Source organism: Chenopodium quinoa, unplaced genomic scaffold (genome assembly GCF_001683475.1).
Source record: "Chenopodium quinoa cultivar QQ74 unplaced genomic scaffold, ASM168347v1, whole genome shotgun sequence".
Classification (NCBI taxonomy): Eukaryota; Viridiplantae; Streptophyta; class Magnoliopsida; order Caryophyllales; family Amaranthaceae; genus Chenopodium; species Chenopodium quinoa.
This window is the reverse complement of record NW_018744693.1, coordinates 2,821,470-2,842,314: the sequence shown is the minus strand read 5'-3', so window position 1 is coordinate 2,842,314 and position 20,845 is coordinate 2,821,470. Positions and strand designations below refer to the sequence as shown.

General features: G+C 35.2%; 3 protein-coding genes and 1 non-coding gene across 6 annotated transcripts; 3 read left to right on the top strand and 1 right to left on the bottom strand.

Annotated features, from left to right (window-relative positions):
• The first annotated feature begins 3,697 nt into the window (after positions 1 to 3,697).
• TRNAK-CUU lies at positions 3,698 to 3,770 on the top strand. The gene has a single exon. It is a non-coding gene; the product is annotated as a tRNA-Lys (tRNA).
• A 1,391-nt stretch (positions 3,771 to 5,161) lies between these two features.
• LOC110702317 lies at positions 5,162 to 7,222 on the top strand. Its single transcript, XM_021880019.1, has 5 exons — positions 5,162 to 5,380; positions 5,469 to 5,915; positions 6,013 to 6,369; positions 6,611 to 7,003; positions 7,046 to 7,222. The coding sequence occupies exons 1-5, from the start codon at positions 5,162 to 5,164 to the stop codon at positions 7,220 to 7,222; spliced, it is 1,593 nt and encodes a 530-aa protein (XP_021735711.1).
• Positions 7,223 to 7,492: 270 nt separating this feature from the next.
• LOC110702316 lies at positions 7,493 to 8,463 on the top strand. Its single transcript, XM_021880018.1, has 2 exons — positions 7,493 to 7,864; positions 7,984 to 8,463. Exons 1-2 carry the CDS (start codon positions 7,493 to 7,495, stop codon positions 8,461 to 8,463), a joined length of 852 nt encoding a protein of 283 aa, XP_021735710.1.
• Positions 8,464 to 12,347: 3,884 nt separating this feature from the next.
• LOC110702587 lies at positions 12,348 to 20,641 on the bottom strand. 3 transcript variants are annotated; one of them, XR_002507495.1, is made up of 3 exons: positions 20,378 to 20,641; positions 13,208 to 15,616; positions 12,348 to 13,132 (listed from the first exon to the last, which is right to left on the bottom strand). XR_002507495.1 is itself a non-coding variant. In XM_021880319.1 (3 exons), exon 2 carries the CDS (start codon positions 15,575 to 15,577, stop codon positions 13,289 to 13,291), a length of 2,289 nt encoding a protein of 762 aa, XP_021736011.1. In that variant the 5' UTR covers positions 15,578 to 15,612; positions 20,378 to 20,640; the 3' UTR covers positions 12,348 to 13,132; positions 13,264 to 13,288. The 3 variants fall into 3 exon arrangements, 2 of the variants coding, with proteins under 2 accessions (XP_021736011.1, XP_021736010.1); XM_021880319.1 differs by having other exon boundaries at positions 13,264 to 15,612; positions 20,378 to 20,640; XM_021880318.1 differs by having other exon boundaries at positions 13,264 to 15,616; positions 20,378 to 20,639.
• Between the last annotated feature and the right edge of the window lie 204 nt (positions 20,642 to 20,845).

Here is a 20,845-nt window from a genome sequence, read left to right as displayed (position 1 = left end):
ATGCGAATATAATATTTGTTTACCTATTTTCCCTTATTGATGCTACTAACAAATAAAATTGTGATTTAAGGCCAAATTAAAAGAGCTTCTCGAATATTGTTAGCTATGGTGGGCGCGTTAGTGCGTTACCCACCCTAAATAGAAAAAAGAGATGGGACAACTTTGGGAGATGGATCCAAAATTCAAAAATATAAAAAGCAATTGCTCAAATCTCCACAACCATGAAAATGTCGTTTTATTGCAGGATTGCAGTACCCTCGTCAAATAGAGAAAGCAACTCAACGAATTGAATATTTTTGGCCAAATACCACCCCACACAAGTTCACAACATAGGCTCTGAGAAATAGAAATCTTTGGTCCCCGCTCCATTCATATTTTCTAGTCCTACTAATCTCACGTTGTCTTTCTAGAGATGGAATGGACCGGGAAGACACATGGGTCAATTAGACATGGCGCGAACATGTCCGATTAGGCATGATCCCGTCATAAGCCCAACACAGCATGACATAAGCACCATCGGGCTGGTCAAATGTTGGCCAGCTTATTTTTAACCAATTTAACAAATAATCAAATATGTGAAAATTATAAAGAGGTTTCAATAACGGGTGGCAATTGATAAGTTCGAGTCTTCCATAGGCTCCAATTTTAAAAGATTGACATGATCACAAAGTGACACAACTCACTAAATATTGGCCCGTTTAAAACACAACCCACTTAAACATGAAGCACACTAGCGCATGGTACAATCCATGCCCACCTTTTAATGTCATTTATGACTAAAATAATTTATTTAAAAAAAAAACTAAAAAAAAAAAATGTGCGTAGAAATAATAGTAACATATAGTCATAATGTGTACAAAAATAATTGTAACATGTACATAAATAATAGTATTAATTTAAAATAGGGAAAAAAAAAATCTTTGAAATGAATAATGTATGAAAGCTCAGTTCCAACAATTTTAGAGAAAATTGCCACTTAAAATGTTGGTGGAGGGAAATGACCATAAAATTAAGGAAATTTTGTTAAGAACTATCAATTTTAAAAAAAGTTTAACTAGCACTATTATTTTAACAATTCTGACTAGAATATTCAATATGTAGGTTTTACTTTTTACCTTTTATTTCATGAAATCATCATCTAAATTGACTAAATTACCCTTCATAAAGGTAAAAAGTGGTAAAAAAAAAAAGAGACCCAAACGCCGGAGATTCTAGCCAAATTGTTAAGAGTGGTAGTGCTTGTTAAAGTTTTTACAACTTTGTGGTAGTTATTTAAAAAAATTAAAAGATAATTGTTTTCAAAATACGTGCTATTAGTAGTTATGGACATTTTTTCTTAAATCAACCATCATAACTCAAAACTCATAACAGACATTTTGACATTTTGTGATATCAAATCACTGAATCAGCAATCTTCAATGTACTTATGCAAGGAGAGCACTGTTAACAAAATGGGCCACATCTTATGTCTATTTGTATAAAATGGGCCACATCTTATGTTTATTTGCACTTATGCAAGGAGAGCATTGTTAACAAAAAGAAAGCAAATCTTTCATTTCCCACCAATGTTATGGTCATACCACCAAAAGTTGTTCTACAATATAGTTTTCCTTAATCCTGATAGACTCTGGACTCTTGAGTTATAGTGATTATTGATTAATTTGTCCCCATACAAAAGTTTTATTCTCTCTTCATCTCATATTATTTTTACCTTTTTTTTTTGGTGTATCAAAATAATCTTCCCATTTTATTTTAATTCATTTTTTGGACACTATGAAAGACCAAATTGCCTTCATTCCTTTTTTGTTTTTATTCACTTAATTACCTAAAATACATATTTTCTTTGTATATTTGTGCCCCCACTCATGCACACGTACTTTTTTCTCACAATTTTTTTGTACTTTTCTCTCTTTTTAATGCATTTTATATACTTCCTTTTGCGATATCTTATTTCCCGTAAAATTGGACAACTGGGAAAAACAATAAGGTCGTATGAGACATAAGGAATAATACACAATTTAATGGATGTGAAAAGATAAATAAAATAGTAAAGTTTGTTTGATAAAGGTCAATATATAGTATAAAAATATAGTGCGGTTGATTGATTATAAATGAATAAAAAATAATTAAGAATATATTCCTCTATTCTGGAATAGTCACATCATTTTGAGTTCTTAATTCGACCTTTATGTATATTCAATTATGTATTGTTAAAAATCATGGGTAAAAAATTATGCTAAGAGTAGGGCTATACAGAGTGCGGTTTAGACCGCACCAAACCGCAAACCAAACCGCAATTTTGCGGTTTGAATATTGCGGTGCGGTTTTTGAAAATTGCCAAACCGCGGTTTGCGGTTTGGTGCGGTTTCCAAAAAAATTTAGACCAAACCGTACCGCAAACCGCACTTTAATTTAGTTTGTGGTTTGAATATTGCGGTGCGGTTTTTGAAAATTGCCAAACCGCGGTTTGCGGTTTCCAAAAAAATTTAGACCAAACCGCACATTAATTTAGTTTTCCGTTTTTATACTACATTTTATTAAAAAATATATAAAAGAACTAAAATATATGAGCTAATCTTTGACTATTAGTTAATTAAAGGTTTACAAAAATTGTTTAATATTTGAATTATAAACTAATAGTTATAAAATAAAATAAATATTTTGTTTTAAAAAGAATAATTATAATTTTAATAAAATACGGTTAAGTCGCAAACCGCACCGCACCAAACCGCATTTTGCGGTGCGGTTTGATGCGGTTTTTTTAAAAGTGTGGTTTGTGCGGTTTTTTTTAAAAGTGCGGTTTGGTGCGGTTTGAAAAAATTACAAACCGCACTTTTGCGGTCTGGTGCGGTTTAGAATCCAAACCGCACCGCGAACACCCAAGCTAAGATTAAAACAATAGTTAGAGCATTTATTTATTTACCAAACAGTGATAAAGTTGGGCTTCAATTTATACATAAGGTGTGGATTTTTGCATTATTTATGCTTTAAATGGATTAAATCTAGTGGACTTCTAAATGGGAAAATTTACATGTTAGAGGTAAAATGGGCCTCTTAGTCCACATGATCCACAGATTAGATATCTACTTAATTTTATACTCGTAGTAGTATTATTTACTTATACTACATTGCACGCCCAACTAGGCCTGGTCTATCTTAGGCATATTAAAAGTTTAAAACTACCCTCTGAAATTCTTATTATGTCAACCCTTTTCAATGATAATTTTAGTTTATTGTTAAGAAACGAAAAAAACTCTCCAACTCTGTTTATGCCTTATTTTCTCTCACAAGAAAATCATCCATATGTTGTTATATGGAATACCCCTTTTTTTTTGGTATTAGAAGGTATTCGTAATTCAGTGCAAATGTACAAGATATTGTATCACATACATATGACTTTTTTTGTTTTTTCAAGAATTGTTGGATTAAGGTAGTTACTGAATAATTTTGAATGTATGATGACAGTTTGAAGTGATTCTTTATAAATTAATGGGTTAATTGGAGTTTTGAATTGATTTAGTTAGAACAAACATTATTATTTTTTATTTTCTAAAGGTTAACATTTTTATTATTTACACTTTACAGTATAAGATTTCACTTGGAATATTTATTCCCCCTAAATATATGCTGCTTTTTTCAAACTGTTTTAGTACAGTAATTTGTTATATAAAACTATTAGTCACAATATGTACAACAAGCCCGTCTAGCTCAGTTGGTAGAGCGCAAGGCTCTTAACCTTGTGGTCGTGGGTTCGAGCCCCACGGTGGGCGTTTATTTTTAATGTTTCTGTATTTCCATTGTAAATACTATTTCCTCAACAAGGCTGTAAAGTATGGGCTTTTCTTGATTTTGGAGTGACAATTTGTAGCCCACAAAACAACAGAAACTTGATTTTTTTTTTGTATGGACTATTAACTATTTATTTCTTGATCATGCTCATCATGAATGTATGATCAAATTCAATGTATTTTTTAATAAAAATAAAATAAAATAAAAAAATAAAATAAAATAAAAAAAATCTGTAAATGATATTTTGACGAGAAAATCTCATTTCTTGGCACTCTGAGAAACAACCTATTGTGTATTTGTTTCCAAGTCTTCTACGAAGTACAAAATATGGTGGCCTGTGTTCAATTTTGTGTAACAATTAGTCTCAATTAATCTCTGTTATTAACCTTACAGTTAATTCAATTCAACATGATTTTAGCAAAGACATTAATTTTGATTATCATATTGTTCATATGCACGTATTTGCATATGTATACATATGGCATCGCCATGCGTCTCATGCACCACATAAGCATATGTGTGACAATGATGTATATACTCTATTCGTGTTTTAATAAGTGTTACACTTTAACCGATATATGGTTTTAAGCAATTTAATTAATTTAAATAAAAACAAAAGGTAAGTGGAGTAATGCATAATTGGAGTATTAAAAAATTGTAAAAGAGAGATAATAGAGTTAATATTTTATTAAAAAATAATTAATGTAAGAAGAAATAAATAATAATTAAAAAAAAAAGTAATATTGTAATAGATCTGGGTAGGCCCGTAAGAAGAGAGTGATATACTATTAAAATATTACTTTCTGTCAAATTCTCAGGACCTCACTTTACATGGACTAATGGACAAATTCAAAATCCTACGTATGGAAGGCTGGATTAGGGATGGCAATGGGTCGGACTTGGAGCGAATTATGCTAAATCCGACTCCGACCCGACAAGAAGTCAGAGGTTAAATCCAACTCCGACTCTGACATCCGACTTCGACTCCGACTTCAATATCCGACCTCCGACTCCGACTCCAATCCGAGGGAGTTTTTTTTTCATTATTCAATATACTTTGAGATGTTGGGCTATTTGGGCCTTTACAACTACACCCAATGCCACCATGACCCACACAATAATCCACTATCTATTGGAGTCGGAGTCGGATAATTCGTTAAAGTCGGACATTTGTCGGAGTCGGATTTTTTGTAGGATTCGACTCCGACCCTCCTCCGACTCGGAGTCGGATTATTTTAACGGAGTCGAACTCGGATTACTTTCTTCTCGGACTTGGAGCGGATATTTTACCTTGGATCGGGGCGGAGTAGGGTCGGATCCGAACTAGATTGTCATCCCTAGGCTGGATAAAGGATATGCCAGTTCTTTATGGATGGACTCACATCCTGATGCTTCTATTATCCATCAACCGATTCTCTTCTCGGATCATGCGGCTATTATTTTGCGAGAATCAGTTAATACTCGGAGAAGCCCTTACAAGATTGAGAACTGGTGTTTGGGTCTTTTTGAGGTTTCGCAGATTATAGGGTTTGATTGGAAAAAGTTTCATTCTGGTTCGTTCATGTACTCGATCTCCAGGAAATTGGATGAGGTGAAACACCATATGATTTCGTGGTGTGTATCCAATAAACGGAAATGGGGTATTGATTGGCAAGATTTACAGGGTTCTTTGAATTCAGGGTCTCAACACCTTCAAGATGCAAAAGATAGGTCAGACCTTCTTGTGTTTACGCGATGAAAAGATCTCCCGAGCTCAGACGACTTTCCTGTTTTGGAAACAACGATGTAAGGTTCGTTGGGATGCTTTTGTGGAATCTCATTCTAGTCTTTTAATTCGATCGGTGCAGGCCCATCGTCGAAGAGACAAGATTATGAGTTTAAAAGATGAGAATGGTGTTTGGGCTTCTGACCAAGCAGGGATTTCGTCTCTACTGGAAAAACACTTTGCCACGTTATATAATTGCCATGGCTCTTCTGCGCCTCCTACTTCTTGTCAGTGGGATGATTTGGAGATTCCTACTCTTTCAGAGTTGGATTATCAGTTTCTCATGACTCCTTTTTCAGCTTTAGAAATTAAGGATGCTATGTTCCATATTGGGAGTGATATATCTCCTAGGGGCCTGATGGTTTCACTTCGGCTTTTTCAAGCTTCATTGGACGGTGGTTGGTCAGCAAATTACTGAAGCAATCCAGTTTTTCTTTGCACACGGCTATCTTTTGAAGGAGTGGAACCGTACCTTTTTTGTTTTACTTCCAAAGTTAGACCATCCTGAGACTGCTTCTCGGTTCCGTCCTATAGGTTTATGTAATGTGTTATATAAATGCATTGCAAAGTGTCTTACTAATCGGCTCCGACGGGTTTTACCTTCCTTAATTTCTGATACTCAGAATGCTTTTGTTCCGGCTCGTTTAATGGCGGATAATGGTCTTCTGGCTCATGAACTGCTTTCATATATGTCTTCCTCGTCTTCTAAGGTCTGTTCAGCATCTTTGAAGCTTGACATGAATAAGGTTTATGATAGGGTCAATTGGGATTTTCTTTGGGATGTGCTCCGTAGGTTTGGATTTCCGCCATATTGGGTTCATATCCTGCAGTAGTGTGTTACTACTGTTTCATATCAAATTCTTTTTAACGGTTCTCCGTTTCAATCCTTTCTTCCTAAATGTGGACTGAGACAAGGGGATCCACTGTCTCCTTACCTTTTTGTGTTGTGTATGAAAGTGTTCTCCTTGATGCTTCGGCATGATGAACAAAGGGGTTTATTTCAAGGACTCCGGATTTCTCGTCGGGCTCCTTCTATATCTCATCTGTTTTTTGCAGATGATGCACTACTTTTTTTTCTGTGTTTCACCGGCAGCTTGTGATCATATTCTTGATGTGATTAATGAGTTTTGTTCTATTTCTGGTCAGATGGTTAATCTACAAAAGTCCTTTTTTAGATTTAGTTCTAATACTCCTGATGACTTCCGGGACTATCTCTCGAAAAATCTTAAAATGACTTCTCGCTCTTCCATAGGGGAGTGCTTGTGGCTTCCTGTTGACATAGACCGGAGCAAATGCAGGAGATTTCAGTTTATGATCGATAAGTTGATGCGGCATCTTTCAGTCTTTTCTTCTCTTCGGCTTTCGGCTACTGCGAAATTGGTGGTTATAACTTCTGTTCTGATAGCTTCTTTCAATCATGTGCTTTCTATGTTCAAGGTGCCTGCTACGGTTTGTGATAAGGTGGACTCTCTTCTTTTACGGTTTTGGTAGAGGTCTGGGAAAGATTCTAGGGGTTTGGCTATGGCTCCTGCAGCTGTTGTTTACCTCCCAAAGGGTTTGGAAGGTTTGGGTGTTCGTCATCTCCGGTCTTTTAATGTGGCTCTGTTTGCTAAACAATCTTGGCGTTTAAGGCATAATCCTCTAACTCTTAGCTTCTCGGGTCCTTAGAGCTAAATATCCTACTCTTCTTCAACACAAGGCGGTTATCTCCTGTAACCGTCCTTCATGGGGTAGTCGGGGAATTTTAGAGGGAAGCTCCGTTCTTTCTTCAAGAGTTGCTTGGAAGGTTGGTGCTGGGAGTAATATTAGTATTTTAAATGATTGTTGGGTTCCCAATGTTAGGGTAGACTTTAAGGATTCGGTTCTAATTAATGCCCGACCTTCCTTTGTGTCGGAGTTGTTCCTTTCATTAGATCTCTTTTTCCCCCTTTTGTTGCTATGTCTATTCTGAGCCTAGAGCGTCCTATAAGGAAAGTTGATTATTTTGTTTATTGGAAATATACGCGCGATGGATTTTTTGCTACCAAATCAGCCTACTTACAGGTTTTATCTAACCATTTTGCTTCCCCTGGTGCATTGCTCTCTCCTACATGGTGGAAACGTCTATGGGGTTTGCCTATTCTTCCTAAGTGGAAGATGTTAGCCTGGAAGACCATTCTTCATAATGCTTTACCTGCAATGGACACGCTCTCGAGAAAAGGTATTCAAGTGGATTTGACTTGTGTTTTCTGTCATACATTTGATAAATCGGTAGCTCATTTGTTTCAAGACTGCCCTTTTACTGGTCCTCTGGGTGTAATGTGGATTGGGGTCCTCTGTCTATGCATGATACCACTATGCCTTTTCCTGATTGGTTTTCGGGTGCTATTTCTGGTCTTAGTTCCTCTAAGAACTGGCTTAATTTGGATATTTTCTTTGGGATGTGTTAGGCGATTTGGTTAACAAGGAACAATGTTAGATTTCGTTCGGCGGTTTACTCTCCACACTCTATTTTGGACTTGGCTTCAGATTGGTGCCGCAGAAGCCAGAGTGCTCGTAATTTGAAAGTTTCTCCTATGGATAAACCGACAGGTTTTAAGTGTCCACAGTCCACTTATGTGCTTTGTGGTGCTTTGACTGTCGGTTGTGACTATACTATGTTATTTGATGGGGCTTGGGATAAGGATTCTCATAAGGCTGGTACTGGTTGGTGTTTTCATTCGGCCTCTTCGCCTCATTCTGTTGGTGGTGGTGCTAAAGCTTGTGTGGCTAGCTCGAAGCTTCATTCGGAGTTACTTGCTTGCCTTTTTGGTCTTCAACAGGCTCGTTTGCGAGGGTTTACTCGAGTCCTTCTTACTGACTGCTTGATTATTCCCCGTCTTCTTTTGAGTCAAGATCCAGAGAATATTTCGGTCATATGGATTCTATAGGAACTCCAGGTCATTGTGTCTTCCTTAGCTACCTGTCATATTCGAAAGGTTCCTAGGACTTCTATTGCAGAGGCTCATTCTCTTGCCAGGGCGGCCTGTCGTCGGGATTTACTTTGTTTTTCTTTTTTATTTTGTTGTTTGTTTTGTGTTTCCTCTGTTAAAAAAAAAAAATAAAAAAAAAAAAAAAAAAAAAAAAGGTTGTATGTCAAACAAGAATGTGTAACACTTATAAAGATACGGGTCTATTTAATACTCCATAAAAATAACACTTATTTAAATACGAAAGAAGTAGTAATATACTCTATATAGCACGAGTCATGTCTCGGGTTGTTATTGTACCGAGTACTGTTTATACATACATGGAGGGGTATCAAATGTGAAAAGTCCGTACTATTCCACCCGACGGGTCCAACAATAATGTAAATGAAGCAACCAGCTGTATTAAATCCAGCATTACTGAGTAACAGCCTTTAATGTAAATTGCCTGTTAATGGCCCCATATTTCTTTTCAAGGCTTTTCATAAAGACGAATTTTACCCAATGACTTTTGGTCATTATTTCATCCAGCTTTTGGCTTTCTATAAAAAGTAATTATCATAGGTATAGGTACAAGTCATTCACTCATATGTTTTTCCTCTTTTCCTTTGTCAAACATGTGGCAACATTCTTATTGGTAATCATGGGTCCCAATTATAGGGGATTTATGTACCTTTTCCACATCTTTTCTACTCTACTTATTTCTATACTAGAGACAATTTCTCTTGCAACTGTCCCAATACCTAATTACCTTTGCTAATTACACAGTTAATAACCAAATTTCAAACTCTATATGATAGTTATGGTCTTTTGTACTAAGCAAGGATTTGTGATTTATCATATAATCTTGAGATCACAACTCACAAGGTTGAATCTTGCCGACTATAAGTCTACTTCATACAAGTATTTAAAGGTGATTATACCTTACCTATTTTTTTATACTAATATATTAAAAGACGTTTATAAAAACGTCCATGTACCACGTATACTCTTTCAAATTGCGTCACATCACTTCACAGACAATTCATGACGCCACGTCAGTTCACAAACATGACCACTTACAGTAAAATTGATTATTTAACCATCTAAGCTAATTATTAAACATGTTATATATATATATATACATTTTCAATGAAAACACATTGTATATTAATGATCAGTTAGTTTCATGTAATAATCGGAGGCATCGCCCGGGCCCAAAAACTAATTTTAATATATTAAAAGACGGTTCTAACAACATCCACCTCATAACGCCATGTGGCTCACCCTTCCATTTGTTTTCATTACATGTCATACACTTATAATAATAAAAAAATAGTTCAACCTTTAATTCTAGAACTAATTGTCTTACCACCAAGCTATGTGATTTTTTATGTGATTTTTTGAACACAAAATATTAATATATAACAAATGACAATATGAACAATAATTTAATTAGAAAAAAATTGAATCATAAATTACAACATATATTATTGATTAGCTATATGTAATAATCTGGGGCATCGCCCAAGCCCAAAAACTAGTTTCTTTCATTATAAAGTGTATGGCCTACATATACTATACTAAAAAAACAATAAAGGTTGAGATTTAATTACGAGTAGCATCAATCTCCCTACCTTAATAAAATAAATGATGGTCTATTCAAATAAATAAATAAAGAAAGAAAGAAATAAAAAATAAATTATGGTCTTTCTTACTACCTCTATTTCTTTTTATTTGCATCAAAGAGATATCAATAAATATGGAGTAAACTATAACATGGTAAGTGGATCTCAATCGGAAGATATCGGGCATGAATTGAAGCGAGGTTAGAAATAAAGTTGGGCGATATTGTAGCAAGGTTTGTAATAAAGTTGCAACAAGGATAGTAGCGTATGAACAATGGAGATATCACTAAAGTGGGTATAGACAACGCAGGTGGTGTAGACGAGAATGGAAGTGCATGTGTGCGCGCAAGCGTCGTCGTGAAAGTGTTGTGGGATTGTGTGTGTATGCGCACGGATGTAGTTAGGGGTTATTATTATTCATCAATGACAAAAGAGATGTGAAGCTTATCAAACAATAGCAGCCATGGAAATTCTGTATTTTTTTTTTTACAGTACTAGAATAGAGGATATGAGATCTCTAAGAGGGTGTTTTAGATTAGTATGGTGTTGAATACATGATGAGATAAAAGGAATTCTAATACAATGTTATAACATATGACAGAAAAAACAAATATTCCCTCCATCCTTTTATTAGAAGCTAGAAGCCTATTTCTAATATTTATTTTTAAGAGAAATAGACTTCTAATAAAGGAACGGAAAGAGTAAGACACTAGGCAACTTTAAGTGCACAACAAATCTAACAAAATCGATGTAAAAACTACGGAGTAATTTCATATTCTGCGATAATTTGTTAAAGATGCAATCTTTATATTCTGTTAATTAATATGTCTGTTTGTATTTGAATAATTTCCATTTAGAGTATAATTTTTTAAACAATTTGCATCACTATTTTTTCTTTTTTTTTCAATGGAGAATTACAAAGAGTTGGGATTTTATTATTGTTAGTCTTATTGGTATGGGATTCTGTCTAATTTATGTGAACCGTGAACGTGCCATACATTGACCTTAGTTAGAATTAAACAGCCTCTGAATTAGTATTTGACCAGTTAAAGACAATAAGACAAGCTGAAATTTTCCTAAAAAATAATTAAAAAAAAAAAAAATAAGACACGCTGAAGTGTTGTAAATTGATACAGTACCCATTTATTTCAAAAAAAAAAATAAAAAAAAAAAATAAACAGTACCCATTTGAAATTGAACTACTAGTACATTTACATCACTTCATTATTACAAAAAAACAAAACTTCTTTTATCCAAAGGATATTTTTTTAGGAAAATAAATTCACACAAAACCACAAGAATTATTGAATTCAGATAAATAAATTAAAAAGAAATTCGGAATATGTTCAAAGCAATTTTAGGCGGCTTAAAAATAAGGCTACCCAAATTCAATTAATAACACAAGTTCTACTCCATAACAAGTTTCACATGTTCAAATAAGTTAAGCAACACTAGTAGGACAAGTTCATTTTGAGATAGTACTATTATATATGGAGTATAAAGTATAAACCATTCATTTTGAGATAGTACTATTATATACGGAGTATAAACCACACTCCATCTCCATTACTCTATATTAACAAATGAGTCCACAAATTCATGGAATTGCTTACCAAACATAAGTTCCACAAATTACTCTCTACCAACTATCCTCTACACCAATTACTCTATACCCATTGTCACATTTATTTTTATGTTTTTGAGGGAATTGTCCCAATTAATTTGAGTTATCAACTTGGCGGTTCTTTTATATATATATATTGAAAAAAGCAAGGTGAGTAAGGTTCTAGCCTAGGCTTTACTGTGATTAGCTCAGGGTTTTGGTGGGTTATATACTAGTATTAAACAAAACTAACAGAAAACGAAGTCTCTAATGGAGAGTTTAGGTGCTTTGCTTTTTAAAGTGAAAATTTGGTCCAATAGATCCAAAGTGATAAAACAGTACAGTACCATATAGTAGTGCTTGTTACGTAGTACTGACTATATGATATGAGTAGTAGATAGCTAGTGAAGCAACTAGTAGACCGTAGATGCAAAAAACGTGCAATATATATTTATACATATCTACTATACTTGCATTTAACAGAATGATCCAATACATGGGCATTACCCATATGGAATATGTGCCGCGAGAGGGTTTCATATGGTATGTGTATATTCAATAATGGGATATGTATGCTTTGCCAAAGGGATGTCAAGAGGTCTTTTGAATAACACGACCCGAAATAAGAGAAAACAACATGCACAACATAACAAGATGGTATATATATATGATCAAAGATGGCACTGGGGTGTTGACGTTGAGTTCATTTCAAGGGATTGCAAAAAGTAGAGAACTAACTGAGATTGTAACAGTCTCAAGTAGTACTTACCAAGGATATATCCTCGATAGAAAACTGAGGTACTCCAGGATGGCAGTTTGTTCATCATTCTCCTTCCAACGATCCACAATTTGGACTAGGAAAGTAAGACGCCACAAGAATTGGGGATGTACATTCAGGCCAGCAATGTATACTCATACAGTGTAGTTCCAACAACATTATTATAGTGCCTTCTGGGAGATAAGAAGTTTCCCTTGAGACAATCGCTACATAACCTACAGTGAGTTGATTTGTAGAAAAGCTTTTTTGGGGGCAAGACAAACAAGCGAGTGATTTCATGAAATGACACTGCAGTAGCTAGCTACTAAATGTGTTGTATTGAGTTGATTAGATCCTAACTATCTTCTAGACTTTTATACATTCATTCAACCACCCAAATGGTCGAAAAATCAAATAATTTGTTAGATGCAACGATGTCCTCACTGGGATTGTCATGATGTGCTTAAGCATTGAACTTGAAGGCAAGGAAACAAGAAAACCCACCCCATCATTGAAATTACAAGAGAGCAGAGACAATAGGAAGAGTAATACCGTTAACCAGATGAAAGCCAGGTTACCTTCTTAATCAGCAATCCTTCTGTTCATCAGTTTGAAATTGTCAGTCTGCAAAGCACCAACTAGCATGGACCTGACTTCCCAGGAACACTGCAGAAAATTAATTATGTTAAGAGCACCAAATGACAATGTAAATCTAAAAAATAAAAAACAATTTTTTCCTACCTCAACATTTTTTTAGAGGGGAAGCCAGAGGGGTAGAGCTCATACTGAATCTATACCTGGTGGAATGGAGCTCACAGGACATCAAGTTGTATTCTCTATTCCATTAGTCAATGCAAGGGGTGTACTTCTAAAGGAAGCAAAAGGTGTATAGTTAAGCTGGTAATTGACTGGAGTTGACCCAAAAATGTTATACGTTGCAGCACTACTATAAGCAACTTCAGCATCTGAACGCTTCTTAAATACCACTCTAGCACGACTACTTTGCACATCTATTTCTGTCTCAGATTCCTTCAGAGGCCCAAAACGCCTGAACATTTTGTTCAAATTCACTTCTGAAGGTACAGAACCCATCTCACCAAAGTTCAACCTGAGCTCTGCTGGCAGGTCCAGCTGCTTCTCATCCTCAGTTGATACTATAGGAGTTGATACATGATTACTATGATGTAACTGTTTCCTGGAATGCTTCCTAGGATTCCGTTGAAGGGGCTTCTCATGATCACCAAAAATAACCTGTTTATCCTTTCTCTTGTGACTACGTCGAGCAGGTTTAGCTTCAGCACTATCTTGGACAACCATGTCCGTCCAATAGGAGTCATTTCTGTCATCAAATTCAAAAGTCTCAGGGGACCCAACAACTGGAGCAGATGTCTTCTTTTTTCTGCTAGACCCTTTGCGCAATCTTTTCCTCTGAGTTGTGACAGCTACTTTTCTAAATTCAGAGAAAAACCTGATAATGTCATTAAAGAAGCTGTATCCTTTCATGGGATCACGTGCAGATAAGTGAAGCTGTGAGAGCAATTCAACCAAAGAGCTTTGCTTCGCAGTGCTTTCAGTCAGAGTGTCGTTAGGAGGTTCCAAAATTTCATCAGCAACATCTGAATGCTTGTCATTGCTTCTCTCGCTGCAACCTTTGATGGTTCTTGATGATCCAGTCAGCTGGCTAGCAACTCTGCGAATACAATCACCAACTTTAAAGGATTGCTGGGGATTTGGAGATGCTGTATGTGAAACCTTGGCCACAGAAACAGTTTTTGTGTTCTGAGGAGCTGCGAAATCATCTTCAAAGGATCCAGGGTTTCTCCCAGCACCAGCAGTAGGGGAGGCCAAAACGATATCATCTTCCTCAGGTGAATCAAATTCATCATCAAGGTCATACATCGGCTTACCGACTGATTCAGTCACGCCTTTCTCTTTTCTCCTTTGGTACACAACAGCTTTCAAATTGTGTTTCCGTTTACGAGGGCCTGTCTTAGCATTGACTCTGGTCTTTGAATCTACATGTTTATTCTCAATAGACATCCCCTGATTTCCAGGACATGTACCAGCATCACGTTCCACCAACCCCTCATAATACTGGAAGTCAGGTAAAGCAACATAACCTCTAAGTCTATTAAAAGCTAATAGCTGAGATTTTGCTATTACAAGCTCAAGCCGTTCGACGCCACTTGTTGGAAAAAGTGCTAGTGATCTTACATATTCAGTAAATTTATCAGGTTGAAAAGAATCTGCATCTGTCGATCTATCAGCTCCTTCCCTCTTACTCGACTCTTCCTTTATCCCAGAGTTTTCAACCATTTGATATTTGATCTTGCCATAGGCCTCTTCAGATACACAAGAACAGGCCAGCCCCAATTCCACCCTTCTTGCAACCTCTTCCAAAGCACAGCTCACAGCATTTTGGAATGCTTCTGAATTGTTTTGCCTTTCTGCCTGGGAGAAATGGTTTCTGAATGGCCTTAATACTGATGCTTCATTCCATGCAAATGTCCGATCTCCAAAATATGCCACCAAATAACAATCCTTTTTAAAATATTTCATAGCCTTTTCTGAGGAATCAGAAGGATAAAATATTTGCCCAGGCCACCAAGGATGGCTCTTCACTTTGCCCCAAACCAAATCATACACTGCAAACTTACCTTCATGATCAGGTGGTAGCTGATAGCTAACATGGTGATCCATCATCAAACTTCCAGATTTTGGATATGATCCTTTGGCACTCTTTTCTACCTTGCTCCAAGGCTTTGCCGAATTAGAAATTAACTCCTTGTTTACTTCTTGTTCCTCCGGTAATTCAACTTCATTATAGGCAGCTTGTTCTTGCACTTTCTGAAAATCCTCAATGTTTGTGTCAGCAACATGAAAAACATTAGTTGGTCTAAATTCCAGGTTCTCAGGCACCAAAAAGCCAGGTTCATATTCAAGCTGCTGACCTACACCTTCAACAAATGAATTGAGCGATAAAGGTGGTTGTTCAAATTCTCTATCTCCAACTTGTCTAGGAGCAGAACCCAAGTCTACCCCTGAGATGTCATTATTAGAAACATTATGTACGTCTACAAGTTCCACAGTCTGATCTATTTTTGCATCCATCCTTCCAAGATAATCATGCAGCAATGCTAAACTTCCTTCCTAGGTTCACAAACATAAACATAGACATAAGTTGCAAATCAAAAGTATGATAGAAAAGAGTCATGATATGCAAGTTATTCAATTAAACAAAGGAATAAATCTAAAGATTACATACTCTACGTAATTATGTGGTTTATACAGAATATACTACCTCCGTTAACAGTTATTTACAACATTTTCCATAAACGGGTGCTACCTATTATGTGCAAGTTATTCAATTAAACAAAGGAATAAATCTAAAGATTACATACTCTACGTAATTATGTGGTTTATACAGAATATACTACCTCCGTTAACAGTTATTTACAACATTTTCCATAAACGGGTGCTACCTATTATGTGCGACAAATAAATTTTTTTCCTCTTTTAGTATGTTTTTTTGAAAGAAATGACCAAACTGCCCTTACTTAACCAACTTACTCCCTTAATCATTTCACTAACCATACTCCTTCATCATCAAATTTCTCTCTCCTCCTTCATCATCTAAATCTCAATCCTCCTCACTCCTCCTTCATCTTCAAGATCTCACTTCTCCTTCATCTTCAAAATCTCACTCCTTCATTTTCCCTATTTGTTGTCTAGATCTGGAGGAGGTCGCCTATGGGTTTCGTGGGTGTGGTGGTTCTAGGCGGCACGAGTTTCGTGGATGATGGTCTAAGTTTTGTGGGTTTCGTAGGTGGATCTAGATGTCGTGGGTCTAGGTATAGGTTTTGTTGTGGTTGATTTCCTAGGGTGGTAGTTGGCGTGGTGTTGGTTTCGTAGGTAGTGGGCGGCATGGTGTTGGGTTTTGTGGTGGTGGTGGTGGTTCAATTAGTGGGTTCTTGGTTACGATGGGTTTTGGGTTTCGTGGGGGTGGGTTCTGGGTTTCATGGTGGTAGATTCGACGGTGATGGTTTTCGGTGGGGGTGGTTTTCGGTGGGTTCCGAGTTTTGGTGGTTTTCGGTGGATTCTGGGTTTCCGTGGTGGTGGTGGTTATTCTCGATTTTGGGTTGGGTGGTTTGTTTTGATTAATTTTGGGTTTTTAAAAAAAAAAAAAAGAAATTGGATTAATACTTAAGTAATGCCCTTATATTTCAATAATCATGTTTAAAAACTTTTGTCTTGGAGTCCGTGCTACCCCCTTTGTTGCAAATAAAGGTTAACGGAGGTAGTATATCAGCATTTCCCTTGATAGACAGAAGCTCTAACAAAGAGAACTGTATGTTTCAATGCCCAAAAATTTTCTTGCTCTGTTTCTACAATTTCAGCAATTAAGTAAAAGGCTAATCTTCAATATAGGTTGTCAAACAGCAGCCTAATTAAGAGCAGGCATTAAAATACAAAAAAGTTTCTATAAATAATAGAAGAATAACTACAATACAACCTAAATGTGGAGCTCCGTTAATGAACCAAAAAAAAAAATTGTTGTATCATACACTTGTTGGTTGTCCAATGGAAATTTTCAAATCGTGTACTGGAGTGGTTACTGCAATACTAATCTTAAGATCATGTAAAAAAAAAAGAGCATTTGTCATCCTAACTTCAAGGATTTTTAGTCACATATTATGCTTTAAAAATTGCAATGCATTAGGGAAAAAAGAGAAATAAGAAAACAAGACCAATAACTAGATTAAAAGATACATAAGAGAAACAAAGCCCGCTAATGATGGGACTTAATAGAAATTCCTCGCCTCCAAAGTACGCTATGTAACCAAGCCATTTACCAAAAAAACAAAGCAAGGAAAGAAAAGATTCACCAATACCCCCTTTTTGCATGAGTTATTAGTACTTATTATAGCATATGATAAGAAAGATCACATATGACTCACAGCACATAAAATTAGGAAAAAGTTGTATTCCTAATTCAATACTAGTTTTTCAATACTAGTTTTACTCCTACCCAAAACTTGCGATAATTAGCATATCGAAAGTAAATGAGAAATGCAGGACACCAAGGTAACAGTAAACTTGCTTTATATTCTTAGTTTACAATATAAATATCTTATGCACTAAGAAAGGTTAAAAAAGGATCACACTAGAAAAGGGCAGATAATTTGCATATCGAAATTTTTACTCCTACCCAAAACTTGCGATAATTTGCATATCGATAATTTGCATATTGAAAGTTAATGAGAAATGCAGGACACCAAGGTAACAGTAAATTTACTTTATATTCTTAGTTTACGATATAAAAAAGCTCTAAAAAAGACTGCACATGATTATTGCAAAATTATTAGCATCAATCTGCAAGAGCAGCTTATCTCTGAGGTGTCTAGAGTCACACACTAACACTTACATGCTCTAATGTAAACTTGGTCATTTCCGATGTGGTAACGAACAATAAAACCAGAAATGTACCCCTTTCGTTCCTAAAACATTGTTCTCTATGTTTTTAACAGTTTTGAATGCACATCTTTTTTTTTTTTTTTTTTTTTTTTTGAAATAGTTTTGAATGCACATCTAAGAACAACAATATCCATTACATGAAAATTTATTCTTCCATTTTTACTTAATTGCAACACTTCTATTTTTTACACTATTCACAAATATACTTTAACTATCTTTGGTGATCATTATTTAAGAAAAACCTTAAGTCATTTGGAATCCTCTTAGATTAGTCTTAAATGGATATTTTCAAAATAATTTTTTTTACATAATTTTTACTTGTAAATAATTAGAGATTTAGAGATATTAATAGTTAACATTATGCATTAGCAAGCGTGAATTCCTAAATGTATTCAAAGGAAATAAAAGGTAATATTTCAATCTACACATCAACACAAACATAACAAAGCCCAACACAGTTAAATTCCTATATATATCTCTATGAATACTAATAAGGTTATCAACTTATCATCAGTGATTTACGCTTAAAATATACATAAAAGATATAATTAGATCATTTTAATATCTTTCAAAAAAAAAAAAGATCCATTTGGATATATTTCAAAAAAAAAGATTCAATTTGATATCTTTAAAAAAAAATTCAGTTTAACATATTTCAATAACTTATACTAATATTAACTTAATGATAATTAAAAATATTAATGGTTAAAGTACTACGTTGGCAATCATGTGAAGACAAAACATGTATTTTGGAGATGTAATAAAATCACTTAAGAGCTTTGCATGCTTATATTTTGGATAAGAGACAATTGGAGGCATAGGGAAGGCTGTGACGGGATTAAAAATCGTCATGGAAATGAAAAAGGTAGAAAAAAACAAGGTGACACACACAAGGGCCAACTTTGAACGTATATGACTCAAGTCTCAAGAGACAACTGGACAAGTTGTAAGACCAATAGACCACTAGCAGGTGAAATTACAATTCAAAAACTCTGCAAAGAGAGGTCGGATGCAAAATTAGGCCAATAAACAAGAGACATAGGACTATTCTAAATTATAGTGTCACCTTACAACCTGGCCCTGGATTGGCTTCTTCTTTGCTTTCACCGCTGACAATGGCTCATGGCCTACACTTGACTTACTCTTTAGTCTCAACTAAACAACTTGGCATTCATTATTCTGCTATATGTTCCACTTATTACGCTATTGATTCTCAACTTTTTTCATATTAATCTAGGGTCTAGATTAAGAATTTGGTAGAGCTAATGTTTTTCTTAGAAGCTTCCTTTCAAATAGTAGCTAAGAAGATAGAGGAGATTTGGATTAATTGAATTTTCCTCTATACCGTTTTCTGGACCAGAACATTAAAACTACTGAATCTAAACCGAATTTCTTTTTCGGGATGGGTTTGGAGTAGTCCCCTGGTTTCCGTATCATAAACACCAGAATAAAACAATCCCAAATTTTTCACTTTTCTACCAAAACAAATTAACCCAAAATCTAACTTCCAATTCGGCCTAGCATTTTCCACATCTATATTAGCAAAATTTAATCTTTACTCCACAATTAGAATCAACCTAAATGAGCTACACATGAGATTAACCAATATCTTTACCAAAAATGGGTTCACCTAGAAATAGATGTATCACAACACTTAACATCAAATACTATCTACTATCAACGATGAAGGATATTTAACAAACATTGAAGGGTATCTTTTTCACAATGGAATATAGCTTCATAATTTCCTGGATTACAACTTACAAGCATCATTGAACAACTGATTTATATAGCTACTACAATAAGTAAAAGTCTACATCACTAATAAGTTTATTAACCAGCAATTTAACACAAGTTCTTCTACAAACCTCATAGTCAAGCAAGATTCTCCAACCATGATTACAAAAAAACATGAACAATAAGTCGTTTAGAAGCTCTAGACCTAATACTTCCTCCAAACCCACTCAAAACAAGTTCCCTAATGCCATTAAAATAAGTCTATTTAACAAAACTCCCCATAAAAACAAAATTCAACTAAAACCAGGCTCGTCCCTGAGCCATGGCAGGAGGGGCGGCTGCCCCGAGCCCGGTGAGATAAGGTCCAATATCATAATTCCATTCTAGCATTAAAGTTTCTGCAACAAATTAGCAACTAAACTTGATTCAATTAACAATTTAGGCTCGAAAAATCATAAGATTTTTGGTCGAAAAGGTCCAATTTCATAGTTCCATCCTAACGTTAAAGACAAAAAGTTGATTCAACCAACAAATTAGGGTCGAATAATCTCATAATTTTCTTCTCTAGCAACAAAATCGGTTGTTATGAAAATTGAATTTAGAATAACCCTAAATTGAGTATACTGAACATAAAATTAACAATAAACCCTAGATTGTGAAATTGATAATCAATTAATACAAAAGAAAACAACAGTTTACCTCAAAAGCTGCTTCAATGGAGGATAAAGATTGCAGAAGTCGCCTCAATGGAGAGCGTTCAGCGCGCTACAATGGGAATTGGGAAACCGGGAGAGAGAGCGGGAAACTGAGGACAGATAGGTTTACATTCATCAGTTTTTTATTACTCCATGTAATTATGTACTGTACAGTATGTCTATACTAAACTGTATCCGTGTTTCAAAAAAAAAAAATACTAAACTGTATCCGTGCAAAATCGTGATATATCCGTGCAAAATATGGAAAGTTGATTTTAATGTTGTAATTTAGACTCGAGTTGTAATGGTCGGTTTTGGATTGATCGGTTCTGTTGTACTGCGCATTAATAATCGTATTAATAATGTGCCGACACCTGCTATGCTATGTTGAAATATGATATTCTATGCTTTGCTTAAAAACTCAAAAAACAGGGTCTTACTCTTTTATGTTGGTGGCTAGGGGTGTACAAAA

Excerpts from the sequence above, each read along its gene's own strand:
- LOC110702317 (XM_021880019.1), top strand. The coding sequence starts at position 5,162 with ATGGACTCACATCCTGATGCTTCTATTATCCATCAACCGATTCTCTTC. Across the intron at positions 5,381-5,468 it reads TCTCCAGGAAATTGGATGAG|GGTCTCAACACCTTCAAGAT; the intron begins GTGAAACACCAT and ends CTTTGAATTCAG. Across the intron at positions 7,004-7,045 it reads TGTTCAAGGTGCCTGCTACG|AGGTCTGGGAAAGATTCTAG; the intron begins GTTTGTGATAAG and ends CGGTTTTGGTAG.
- LOC110702316 (XM_021880018.1), top strand. The coding sequence starts at position 7,493 with ATGTCTATTCTGAGCCTAGAGCGTCCTATAAGGAAAGTTGATTATTTT. Across the intron at positions 7,865-7,983 it reads TGGGTGTAATGTGGATTGGG|GCGATTTGGTTAACAAGGAA; the intron begins GTCCTCTGTCTA and ends GGGATGTGTTAG.
- LOC110702587 (XM_021880319.1), bottom strand. The coding sequence starts at position 15,577 with ATGGATGCAAAAATAGATCAGACTGTGGAACTTGTAGACGTACATAAT.